General features: G+C 36.4%; 1 protein-coding gene across 1 annotated transcript; it reads left to right on the top strand.

Annotated features, from left to right (window-relative positions):
- Positions 1-10,387: 10,387 nt before the first annotated feature.
- On the top strand, positions 10,388-11,436 carry LOC141621518 (uncharacterized). Its single transcript, XM_074437969.1, has 2 exons — positions 10,388-11,141; positions 11,255-11,436. The coding sequence occupies exons 1-2, from the start codon at positions 10,472-10,474 to the stop codon at positions 11,287-11,289; spliced, it is 705 nt and encodes a 234-aa protein (XP_074294070.1). The 5' UTR covers positions 10,388-10,471; the 3' UTR covers positions 11,290-11,436.
- The last annotated feature ends 1,385 nt before the right edge of the window (positions 11,437-12,821 follow it).

The following is a 12,821-nucleotide window of genomic DNA, read 5'->3' on the forward strand; positions in this document are numbered from 1 at the left end:
TTTGGAAAGATACTTAGTTGAATAAGAAATTACTCAAAACTAATCTTTCCTAATATGCTAGGACTTGTGAGAAGTGCTAGGCTAATCATCTTGACAATTGTTGCAAGATTCTACAAAACATATACCTAGTGCATTGTGTGTAGGTGAAGTACTTGATCAGTACAAGTTATATCATTCACCACAAATTCGTTTGTTATGTGATAAACGACAAAGAAGTTCTTTCAAGAAAAGGAGCCGAAACCGAGGTTGTGAACCTAGATGCGTACTTGGTAAGGTTCATGCTATGATAGATAACATGAACGTAAAGGAAAATGCGATAAAAAGGGAGTTTGAACACATGGATACATAATATGTTAAACTTCTATTGCAATCAACAAGTGTTTACACACTTGTGATATGCATCACAAGGTTGTAATATGGTATTGACTATCCGAGTGTGATGTCGACATTTGTCGTTTGAGTTATTATTAACTCATCTTATACTTTGTTACATCCAAGGGGTTGTAGAGACAATTGAACCCCGTTAAAGTGAACACGGATTAGCATTGTATTCGCCCATAGTCACTTACATGAGTTGACGTCTCGAAGTGACTAGAGTGTGATGCGATTGATGGCAAGTTCAAGTGCCATAGATTCATATGAGAATGACTAGTGAATCATATAGGCAGACTGTTAGGAACATTTTGTCGGGCCTTATGACCGCTTATAGAGTTCTGGCAAATTTATATAGCCTGGTCGTGGTGAGAGCTACTATAGTATTCTAATGAGTCGATTCTTTTGACTAAAGACTATTCGCCTAAGACAATTTTGGAAGTAATATTTACGTGTCTCATTATAATTTGATTAAATAAGATACGGTCTAAGTAATCGAATTGTTTTAATTACTTAGATGAAATTATTGTTTAAGGAAACAATTGCATTTGAATGAATAAATTATTATCAATACAAGATGTTGTGATTTATAATTGGTAAAATATTTTGGTACAAGTAATTATGAATTACTAAGTCGATTTTTGTATATGACGTATTTTTATTAATACGTTGATTTTTAATATGTTAAAAATACATAACAAATTTTATGTGACATGTGACATGTGACATATGACAAAATTGACAATTTGACAAAGATAAAATGGAGTCCATTTTATCCATGTTAGCCGAAATAATGGGAGGATTAAGGAAAGATTATGTTTATTGTGTGAGTGGTAAGCATAATGATTTCCCTAATACTAGCCATGCAAACCTAGTGGTCATTGTGAAGACAAACTTGTGCATGCATTGGGCACTTCCTCCTCCTTCCACCCGGTTTTGCATGAGGAGAATGGCATGAGTTTTTCTTCTTATTTTTACCTAATATACACTACAAAATACTCTAGTGTATTATTCATTCACAATCCATCTAAAATTAGAGTTTTAGAAAGATAAAAACTTCCTTCTCCTCCTTCTCTCTTGACCGAAATAATAGAGAGACCAAATAATATTTTTGGGTCAATTTTTATACAAAAATTAGTATTATTCTAGTAATAATAATATTAATTTTATTAAGTTGTTATCTTGGGTATAAAACCTTGGGAGGGATTCTCTACTTGAATCCTAGTTCATCCATTAAAGGAAGCTCAAGAACAAGAGAGTAGGAGAACTCTCTTGTCCCCATATAAACCGAAAACTCAATGTATGATGAAGTTTTCTTCCTTATTTTACTTATTTTTTGCATGCATAAGATCACCTTTTAATTTTATGACTAAATTAAAATTATAACATTATGAATATGTTGAGTATAGAGATATATATTTCTAACAGTTTGTTTCCCCCCCCCCCCCCCCCCAATTTCTTGTGGCATATAACATTTGAGAACACTTTCTTTTGCCATTTCTTTTGATTTTTGGCATTTCAATACTTGACAACTTTTCAACTTTTTGCATTTTCTTTTGAACATTTTCAAAGTAACCTCATATGTAGTGAGAGTGCCTTATATTTGAAGCATAGGAGTTCTATTTTTGCTCCTCTTTTCTTTTGATGCATTTTGCAAACTTTTTCTTTTCTTTCATTTCAATACTTGAACTCAAATTTGAACAATTTCTTTTTGTGCCCATTCCCTTTGATGACAAAATATGGTAGAACATGGATGAATGATGGTTGCATGGTTTCAAGGGTCACCTTAGAATAAACGGTAGCCAAGGAATTATCACACCACAAGGTACTCTTGACTAGGCCTTAATCCATGGGTCAAAGGATACTAGCATGACACATCCTAGGGTGTTTTACAAGTATTCTAACAAACAAAGTCTTAAGAAGAAAAAGCATCTACTAGGGCCTATATACACTTGTCAAGTTTCCCAAGTAAACGGTTTCGCAAAATTTTTCTATCATGCAAACTACATGCCATGATGCAACTAACATATATACATCCTAATGCATATGATTCTACCAACTAGTATGCCATATAAGCTAAATGCAACTCCTAACAACACATAGATACGCAAGTCACAACAACAAAATACACCACATCCTCCTTGACATGTAAGCCCATCCTCCTCATATGAATAATGAAAAAGAAATGGAAGGAAAATAGAGATTAGAGCGATCATACCAAACGGTCTTCATTTTCCCTTGCTAATGCCTCAAATGTAGTGTTGTATCTATGTGAGAAGAGAACAAAAGCACAAATATATACAATTCTACACTACTAAATTAAAGAACATGTTTTTGGTTTTTGAAATTTTCAAATTTTTATGGGTTTTTGTTTTATGAAACTAAAAGACATATTTTTGTGATTTTTCGAAAATTTTCAATTTTATCATTTTTGGAATATAAAATCCAATCCCTCACTTTATTTTGGACATTGTCCTCAATGTACATATAGGAGTAGGAATAAAAAGGAAATACATGTTTTTGGATTTTTTGAATAAATGCAATGATATGAATGAATGCATGCTCTAACTAAATGCAATTCTATATGACATATATAACAAATGAATGCAATCTAATCTATACTATATGATGCATGATTTCTAGTAAACTATGGTCACCTATGATCAAACCTCCCCAAACCGATTTAAACACTATTTCTAGTGTAGAAAAGAATAGGATTGGTCACTAGTGACTATGCATGAATTCTAATCTATATGAAACTATCTACATGAATTATGTTAGATATATTACAATGAAACTATACTATGTGAACTAACTAATGTAAATGCAATATGAAATATAATATAAGTGCAAGCCTAAACTATATGATATATGTATGTTGCTTCATGGTTTAACCTCCCCAAACCGATTTTAAACACTATTGCTAATGTAGGAAGAAATAGGTTTAGTCATGAGGCAACTACATAAATACAACTATACATGAGAGAAAAGGGTTCTTACAATCATTGTAGGAGATGAACATGGTAGATAGGAAGCATATATAGCCATAACACGAGCCAAATGAGAGAAAAATATGAATTTTAGCCTGAACCCGCTCCAGACAGGACTGACCTGCTCAGGTTGTGGGTGAACCCGCTCCAGATAGAACCAACCCGCTCGGGTTGACAGTAAAGACGAGCATTTCTCTTAAAATCCGCTCGGATTCTTTGTCAGAGAACTTTTCTTCTTTTCTTGTCCTTCAATCCGCTCGGATTTGTCTCGGGATGCGCATGTTTTTTGAAATTTCGACCCAACACCTTTCTTATGATAACAAACTTACTCACAAGCCCAAATTCTCTATTTTCTTCATTTCTTTACATTTGCTACCTTCCCAATTTCATCAATTTCCTTCAAAAAGCTTAAACAAAATATGAGATCCCTCCCTTTCATCTCTCATGCAATTTATTAAATGAATGCAAAACTACACTAAATGCATATATACAAATTAATGGTTATTAAGGAACTCCATCAAACCAAAGATTGAAAATTAATAATTTTATAGAAGATTATCACTAGCACTCAAAGCACGTAGAAGTCGATCAAATTCTTGGGAGTGAGAATTAAATAGGCATGGGTAACAACACAAGATTATGCAATGAAATAATGCCCAAGTAGGAGACCGAACAAGTATGTCAAGAGCATTATGACAAAAATCATAAGAGAAATGATGGATGGAAGGAACATGAAATGGGTAGTTGGTTGGCAACTCACTCAACTCATCCTCCAAATAGTCAAAATCACCACATTCAATGCAAGTACTCTCATTATCATCCAAGGTGATTTTAAGGGTGTCTATTTGGGGTTCCCAAATGTCCTCATCATATTCCTCATCCCAACAAGGTCCATTATCAAAGGGGTTGTCATAGCAAGGCTCACCAAGCTCAACACAATTGTCTCCCTCAAATATATCATCCTCAAAGGGTGAGTTTTCACTCAAGCTTACATCCATATCATTCTCACTTTGCCCATTAACATCAAATTCCATGGAGGTTGATTTCATTGAAACACAAGAAGAGTAGGATGACGGCATCCAAGCATTAGTTTCACAATCAAGAATGTACTCCTCCTCATCATCACTCTCCTCATCTAGCACTCCATCTTTCCAAGGTGGGGTAACTTTGTGGGCATAGTAGGTTGACTCAAGGTTATAGGAAGGTTTCTCATCCTCACAATTCTCATTTTCATCATAGTTTTCCTCAATGAATTTTTGAAACGTGGTTTTTATCGCTTCTATACCTTCCTTGGCACTTTCAAATATGTCATGTATAGTTTGCTTGAGACAATGAATGGTCATGAACTCAACAAATTCCCAAAATTCCTCACATCTCATCTCACATGTCCTACCACCACTCAAGTGAAATGCCAAGTTGCGGGTTTCAAGGTTCATGCCATTATAAACAACACAACATGCTTCATAATTCGAAAGAGTAAAACCATGATGCCAAGCATGAGTCATATAATCTTCAAATCTTGCAACATATTTATCAAATGATTCATTTTCATATTGCCAAAAAGTGAATGTAGACATGATAAACATATGAAATAGAACAAGTACAATAAAAATCAAGAAAAAGAAGCACAACTAAAACTAGAAAAAAGAACAATTCAAATAAACAACACCGTCCCCGGCAACGGCGCCATTTTGATGTGGGTGGGTGATGTCGTCGGGTCACATCCAATCAAACACATTTATAATACTCAACAAACAACTAGTTACTGGTAAGTCGAGGTCGATCCATGGGACGGTGGTTACTCAAATTATTCAATCTAATTATGGTTGTGCTTGGGGTTGTCACAATTATAATGGGTTGATGATTCTAATCTAATAAAAGTAATAAACAATCAACAAAAGGAAAGATGTAAACAATTGATTAAAAATGCTAGGATATCATGGGTTCATAAGGGATTCATGGGAGTTGATCATACAAACATGTTTTCTACTAGATGCAAGAAATTATTGTTGTGATGGATCGAGTTGGTTTATATCTTACAATCCTAGGAAGGTTTGGGTCCCGGAGCCGAATCGATTAGATTGTACAACACCTACAAGTCGACTTAATCCTCCCTATCCAACTATATGCATGGTCTAATGAGACTCGAGTTGGCTTATGTCTTACAAGTCTCATTGAAAAGATAAGTGATGGTTGTAAATGCAAGGATTCATAGGCTTAGCATTTCATCAAACATAACATGTGCATAAGTTGAAATCACAACAAGCAAGCAAATTAATTATGGAAGCATATTAGATTAAGCATGAATCATTACCCATGTTTATTTCCCCTAATTACCCATTAATCATAGCTAAGTAACTACTCACTCATGATCAAATTTAACATGTTAATAAGGTTGTCAATCATACTAACAAAGCCAAACATGATGAACAAGTAAGAAAGATTAACAATAATTAAAACAAGGATTAAGAGAATTATACCTATGGAGATTCCAAAATAATAATGCAAAGAATAATAGAAGAACTTGATGATTGATGGAAGGTTGTCAATCTCCCAATAAACCCAATAATCTTCTAATTACCCAATAATAAACTTGAACAATAATTAAGGAAAGATTAATGTGTAATTTGTGGAAAGATTAAATGATAATCTATTCTAATCTACTCCTAATCTAATCTAAGGAAGGATTGATTTAACCTAATGAAAACTTGATGGTTTGATTATTACAAATGGGGTATACATAATAGAGAATCATTAGGTTAAGAAAGGGTAAAATAGTAATTTAACAATGCTAATTGTTGGGTAGGGAATCGCCGGTCTCAAGAGAGACTCCGGTCTCCTTTTTGCTAGTCTCTCAAGAAATATGCGCGGATCATGGTTCACGTAGCAAGGGAAGACTTTCTGTCCAGGAATACGCTCGTCCCGAGCGAAATATGACCGTCCTGGGCCTCAACCCGAGCGGGTTCATCAGTATCCTGCTCCAGATAGGCTTGACCCGCGCGGGTTGAGCTGCTATTCCCTTTCTTTTTGCTTCTAAGCCTAAGATGCCTCTATATACTCTTTATTTCTTCTTCCTTGGTCATCATTCATGCCTCCTCTTCATACTTAGTCCATCAAATATCGTCAATAAGCTTCCAAATATGCGTGAAAGACGGGAATTTCCGCCTTATTATCTCCTTTCCTACAAAACATATAAAATGCACTAGGAAAGCAAATAGGAAGGATTTGACGGATAAAATGGTCATGAAATGTTATAAAAGTATGCAAAATAGGTTCAATTAGGAGACTAAATGTGCGCAAATAATGTTCACATCATAAATATGCATTAAAATTAAATAATAACATGTAACATACTACATGTAACATATTGTGTGACAAATGACAAATTGACAAAATAAAATGGTAGTCCATTTTATGAATATGGACCGAAATAAAGAGGGTTTAGTGGATGGTGGTAGTTTATTTTAATAAACTAAAATAACACCATCATGACACAACTTACCTAGCTTTACATGCCTAAGGTTTAGATAAGAACAAAAGTAAAAAGGGAAGGACCATATATTGGTCCTCCACCTCCCAATAACCGTGCCCCCCTCTTGACATTAGAGAACTTTTGTTCTCTATTCATTCAACACATGCATGTTCATTCATTTACATGCATTTTTCTCTCTACTCTTTCATCTTTCTCCAAAATTAGAGAAATCATGATCCAAATTGTTCAAATGAGATTACTAATATTATTAGTGTAATATATGAGTATTAGTAATAAATTTTAAGGTAAACTACTAAACAAATATCTAGCAAATATTATTTAGTGGAGATAAGGGATAATCTTGGGTGCAATCAAGAGGAGTGGCTTCTATACTTGAGATCTTTGGAGGATCATCCTAATACTTATCATAACCCAAGAACAAGTGAAGGTAGGAGACCTTACTTGTGCCCATATAGCCGAAAATACAATTGTAAGGAACCGATTTTTCTTCACTCTTGTAATTGTTTTTGCATGCATAAGATCCTTATGTTTTTATGACTAAAACTTTGAACCAAAATATGTGATATTTAAAATATGATATTTAACACCAAGTACTGTTGGAGCCGGTGTCCTCCAGTTAGTGCGGATAACGTTATTGCACGTACACTTGTACGGACAAGTGGGAGCTTGTTGGGGCTGGTGTCCTCCACAGTTAGTGCAATGACATATAAATCTCTAAAAGGATTAAAGGGTATACTTTTGTATTATTATCAGTTGGTCCACGTTTATCAATAACGGTTGGCTTGCTAGATAAGTTTGACGTTATTGTCATACTGATGGCGGTGATCAACTTGTCCCTAAAAGTCACACCTATAGGATACGTTTGAGAGATGTGACGGTATGAAAATACAGTCATGTTGATGCCTAATATGACTAAGCAGTTAGTCGGATTTATTGACTAATAATTAGTCAAACGCGATGTTGAGATAATTATTTAATACGGATTAAATAATAATGGCTAAGGTGAATTAAGCAGTTAATTCGTAAATTGAATATAAACGATTATATTTAATTAATGTATATTGAATTTAATTAATTATACAATATTGTCATTATCGGACAAGTATTAATATGTCGACTAATTCATGTTACTAGTCGATATTTTATTATCCGATAACGAATGACGATTTATAATTAAAAACTCATCATATACATTTAGCGAATCTAGTCGGACCACGAGTTAAAATAAGGAGAAAGTGGAAAGCCCACTCCCCCTTTGAGCTCACGGTTTGGACGAGATGAACAAAAGGAGAGTGCTTCTCTCCTTTTGACCTAATCATTTGTCATTTGCACAAAAATTAGGGTTTTGGAGGCATTCTCTCTGAAATTCTAGATCTCACATCAAAACTCACAAAAAGGCTCTCTCAATATTGCAAGGCAATTAGAGAGTAATTTCTAGCACAAGGGGCATAGTCTCAGACGATCTTGGGTGCAACGATTAGGAGGAAATCTACTTTGATTTCTGTTCTTAGGCCGAATTCTCATAGGACCCGAGGTTGATTCTTTTTCTTTTATCGTTTCTCTTGTTTTTCGTTTATGACAATTAATCACATGATAAAATTGCGTTATAGTCCTTAATTTTAAGGGGTTTTATACGGATATTACCCTACAAGTGGTATCAGAGCGAGGCCACGTAAATTTTTCATCGTGATTTTCATAAAACGATTTGAATCGATAATTTTTGCCTTGAAAACCGTGCGGCCGATTTTTTTTTCACGGCTGTTTTGTTTTTTTTCTTGTGCTGTTATAAACAGTCGGCAAAACTGTTCAGTCGATCGAGGACTGTAGTGTCCCGATCGATTGGTTTTGTTTTCGATTTGATTTTGCATATTGTTATTATAAACGATCATTATAGCAATATGTTTTAGGTTTTGTCAATTGTAGATTTAATTTAATACGGATTATGTTTAAATTGCAATTGGTTTTATTTTGTCAAAACGATAATGTTTTGATTGTTTGCTCTCGGCAAAACCGCTGAAAAAAAAAAAAAAATTTGTTTTTTTTCTTTTGGCCGAGCTGAAATTTTTTTGTTCGAAATTTTTCCTCTTTTGGCCATAAAATGTACATTATACGGATGTTGTACACTTGCTTGATTGTGAAACGGTTCACTCACGTACCATTTAGTTATTTTAAAGCAATTTAAAGTAACGGATTGTAATGAATTAAAATTAAGTTGATAGAAGCGGTTTTGTCACATAATTTTAATCGTTAAAAGGTGGTTTGGATAAATTTAACATAATTACGGAATTATGTCACGAATATATTTTGTTTTAGTTGATGCATCTTTTATTTATCGTTACTTTTGAATGCCATGAATGTTTTTTTTTACGTATTTAATTTTACAAACGGTTGTAACTTAGTGTGGCCTTAGTAGAACGTGTTACCGTAATGATGGAACACGGTGTTGGTTGTATTTTGAGATCTCGCATCTCCGTTTTTTTTTTTTTTTTAATTACAGTTTTAATTTAGAATGTAAATAGGTTTATATTTTGTAAATTTTAAATTGTAATTTTGAGAAGACCAAAGATGGAGATCGGATGCTCACTCCCGCTGCATGGATAAAGATGGAACATCAAGACAAGCTTCGAGGGTCCAACGGTGGATTCCAAAGTTGTATTATGTTTATTTTGCTAGGATAGGCCACACTAGGACTTTTATTTACGTTTTGCATAATTTTATGTTTTTCATCGTAACGATAGTTTGCATCATATTCCGCCTAAAACCAAACCACCTAATATTTGCATGAAAACTGACTCATATAGAGGTTACGCGTTAGTTTTCTATGACATACAGATGTCACACGAAATTTTTAAGCCATCACCTAAGTTAATTCATTCACGTAATGCTAGACTTTCGTTCACTTAAAATAAATTAAAACTAAGTTGATGGGATCTTCCTCGTATAACCAAAAATTGAGAATAGTCTTTATAGGTCAAACTCCAATGAATCCCTTCTTCGTCGGTAGGCATAATATGACCCCTTCTACGTCGGGTAAGTTGGAAATGATTGACCTATTTTATCTCAACACTATGGTCACTCGTACGATCCTGTGATTATGGTGGACTACAGATAGGATTTACGGAAATCTATCGACCGAGAGTTCTAACGGTAGAACTAGCCAAACAGTTGGCTTATCAATTTACGGAAATTGAGTCTTGGGATCATTTGTATTATTCTTGAGGTAGATCGATTATACAAATGCAATGAGTCTACACGTTAAAATGAATTTTAATTAGACTTAAATCACCTCGATGAGTTGCTTATTTCGTTTTGTTTTTCTTTCCTTTTCAGTGTAGAACACGATCATTTAAACTGCTAATAACAAAATGGCTGGCCGTATGAACGACCCAATGCCAAGTGCCACATTGGACCGTGAGTCCTGGCTTCGGATCTTCATGAATCAGATGAATCAGTCTACTCGACTGAAGAATGATGGATCAAACTTCATGGATCGGGAGGCAAGATTACGGAATCCGCCATCGCCGACGGGAAGCTCAAATATCTGATAGAGCCCATCCCGCCAAACCCAGGCCCCACGGCTGGAGCTAACGAGATCGCCACGTATAGCGATTTCGTCATGGAAGCGGGTGCGATAAAGAACGTACTCATTTTTGCAATGGAATCCAATTTGCAGAAACGCTTTATAGCCCAAGGTGCAAACAAGATTTTCACCACGCTCACTAAGGAATTCTCGAAAGCACCGAGAATCGTGACCTATGAGCATACATGTCGCTTCTTTGAGGCGAAACTCCAGAAGGGCCAACCGGTTAGCCCACACATTCTCAGCATGATTGAGAATGTTGAGAAACTGGAGGCACTTGATTGTAAGATCGGTGAGAACATCGTGATTGACCGCATGCTTCATTCACTCCACGATGGTTTTGCGCTCTTTAGAGCCAATTACTATATGAATGATTTGAAGAAAAGTCCTCATGCACTACACTCCCTTCTCGTACAGACCGAGAAGGACATGAAGTTTAGTGGGAGCCTAAAACAGGATGTTCTCGTTGTGTCAAACAAGGGCAAGGGTAAGGGCAAAGCTCAGGCAGACCTAACAGTAGGCAAGCCGAAGTTTAAGAAGTCGGGATCAGGTAAGAGTGGGCCTGGTGAGTCGAGCACCTCACCAGGCGCGACAAAGAGCAAGACCGGTAACATGGAATGCCATCATTGCCACAAGACTGGGCATTGGAGGCGTACATGTCCTGTATACCATGAGGACATAAAAGCAGGTCGTGTTACTCCTGTTGGTATGTCTTCTTCTTCTTCTTCTTTTATTCATATGATTGAGATTAACCACGCAAGTTACGGAACTTGGGTACTAGATACTGGTTGTGGTTCTCATCTGTGCAATCATGTGCAGGGGCTCCGAAACATCGAACCCCTCGTAAAGGGTGAGGTGGACCTGCGTGTCGGGAATGGAGCACGAGTGGCTGCCGTCTCGAGGGGAACATATGTGATCCAGCTTCCTAGCGGATTTGAGTTATTTTTATATAACTGCTATTATGTACCCAGTCTATCTAAAAACATTATTTCAGTTTCTGCACTTGACAAACTTGGTTTTTCATTTGTAATAGAGAATAATAGCTGCATTTTCTCATTACACGATATGATTTATGGCAAGGCAGTCTCCATGAATGGAATTTATGTTTTAGATCAGACCACTGAAATATTGCACGTAATGAATAAAAAGTTAAAGGTTGGTGACAAAGATCAAACTTATCTATGGCACTGCCGTATGGGACACATTAATGAGAAACGCGTTAAACAGCTCATAAATAATGGAGCTATCTCGGCCTTTGATTTTCAATCATTTGGCACGTGTGAATCATGTCTCATTGGTAAGATGACTCGAATTTCCTTCAAAGGTGTTGGAATGCGCGCTGCTGACCTATTAGGACTCATACATACGGATGTGTGTGGACCTATGTCAATCACCGCACGAGAAGGCTATAGGTATTTCATCACTTTCACGGACGATTTAAGTAGATATGGCTATGTCTACTTGATGAAGCATAAAAGTGAGTCCTTTGAGAAATTCAAAGAATACCAGAATCGGGTACAGAACCAACTGGGTAGAAAGATTAAAACACTACGATCAGACCGTGGTGGCGAGTATCTTTCACACGAGTTTGATCAACACCTTAAGGACTGTGGGATTTCCTTACAGTTAACTCCACCTGGAACACCTCAGTTGAATGGTGTATCCGAATGGAGAAATCGAACACTACTTGATATGGTTCGATCCATGATGAGTCACACCGTATTGCCTGATTCATTATGGGGTTATGCTCTTCGTCATTTTGCTCTAATACTTAATCAAGTCCGTCTAAAGTGTTGACAAGACTCCATATGAACTATGGAAGGGAACGGTCCCTAACTTGTCCTTTATACGGGTTTGGGGCTGCGAGGCTTATGTCAAGTGGAGACACGAGGATAAGCTCGGCCCGCGATCGGTCAAGACATACTTTATAGGTTATCCTAAAGGAACATTTGGTCATTACTTCTATTCGCCAACCGAACAACGTGTATTTGTTGCGGCTAGTGCGACATTCTTAGAGAAGGAGTTTCTCGAGAACGCGAAGAGTAATAGAACCTTCGAGCTGTCGGAGATTCCAGAACCAAATGCCGAGCAACCATTGGAGGAACCAGTTCCTTCAATCCCGGCTGCGGTTAGTATTCTGAGGAACCTAGGAGGTCGGGAAGAGTCTCTATTCCTCCCGGGAGATACATTGGTATGGTCGAGGAACATGACATAGATGACATTCTGCTCTTAACGAGTAGTGAACCCGTAACCTATAAAGGTGCCATGACTAGTTCCGACTCAAAGCTATGGCTTGAGGCCATGCAATCCGAGATGGACTCCATGTATGAGAACAACGTATGGGATCTTGTTGACTTGCCTGCTAAGGTTCGTCCCCTTCAATGCA

Source organism: Silene latifolia, chromosome X, assembly GCF_048544455.1.
Source record: "Silene latifolia isolate original U9 population chromosome X, ASM4854445v1, whole genome shotgun sequence".
Taxonomy (NCBI): domain Eukaryota; kingdom Viridiplantae; phylum Streptophyta; class Magnoliopsida; order Caryophyllales; family Caryophyllaceae; genus Silene; species Silene latifolia.

What these genes read in the sequence shown, in the direction of transcription:
- LOC141621518 (XM_074437969.1), top strand. Translation starts at nt 10,472, where the DNA reads ATGGAAGCGGGTGCGATAAAGAACGTACTCATTTTTGCAATGGAATCC. An exon ending in AGGTCGTGTTACTCCTGTTG is followed by an intron (nt 11,142 to 11,254) that starts GTATGTCTTCTT and finishes AATCATGTGCAG; the next exon opens with GGGCTCCGAAACATCGAACC.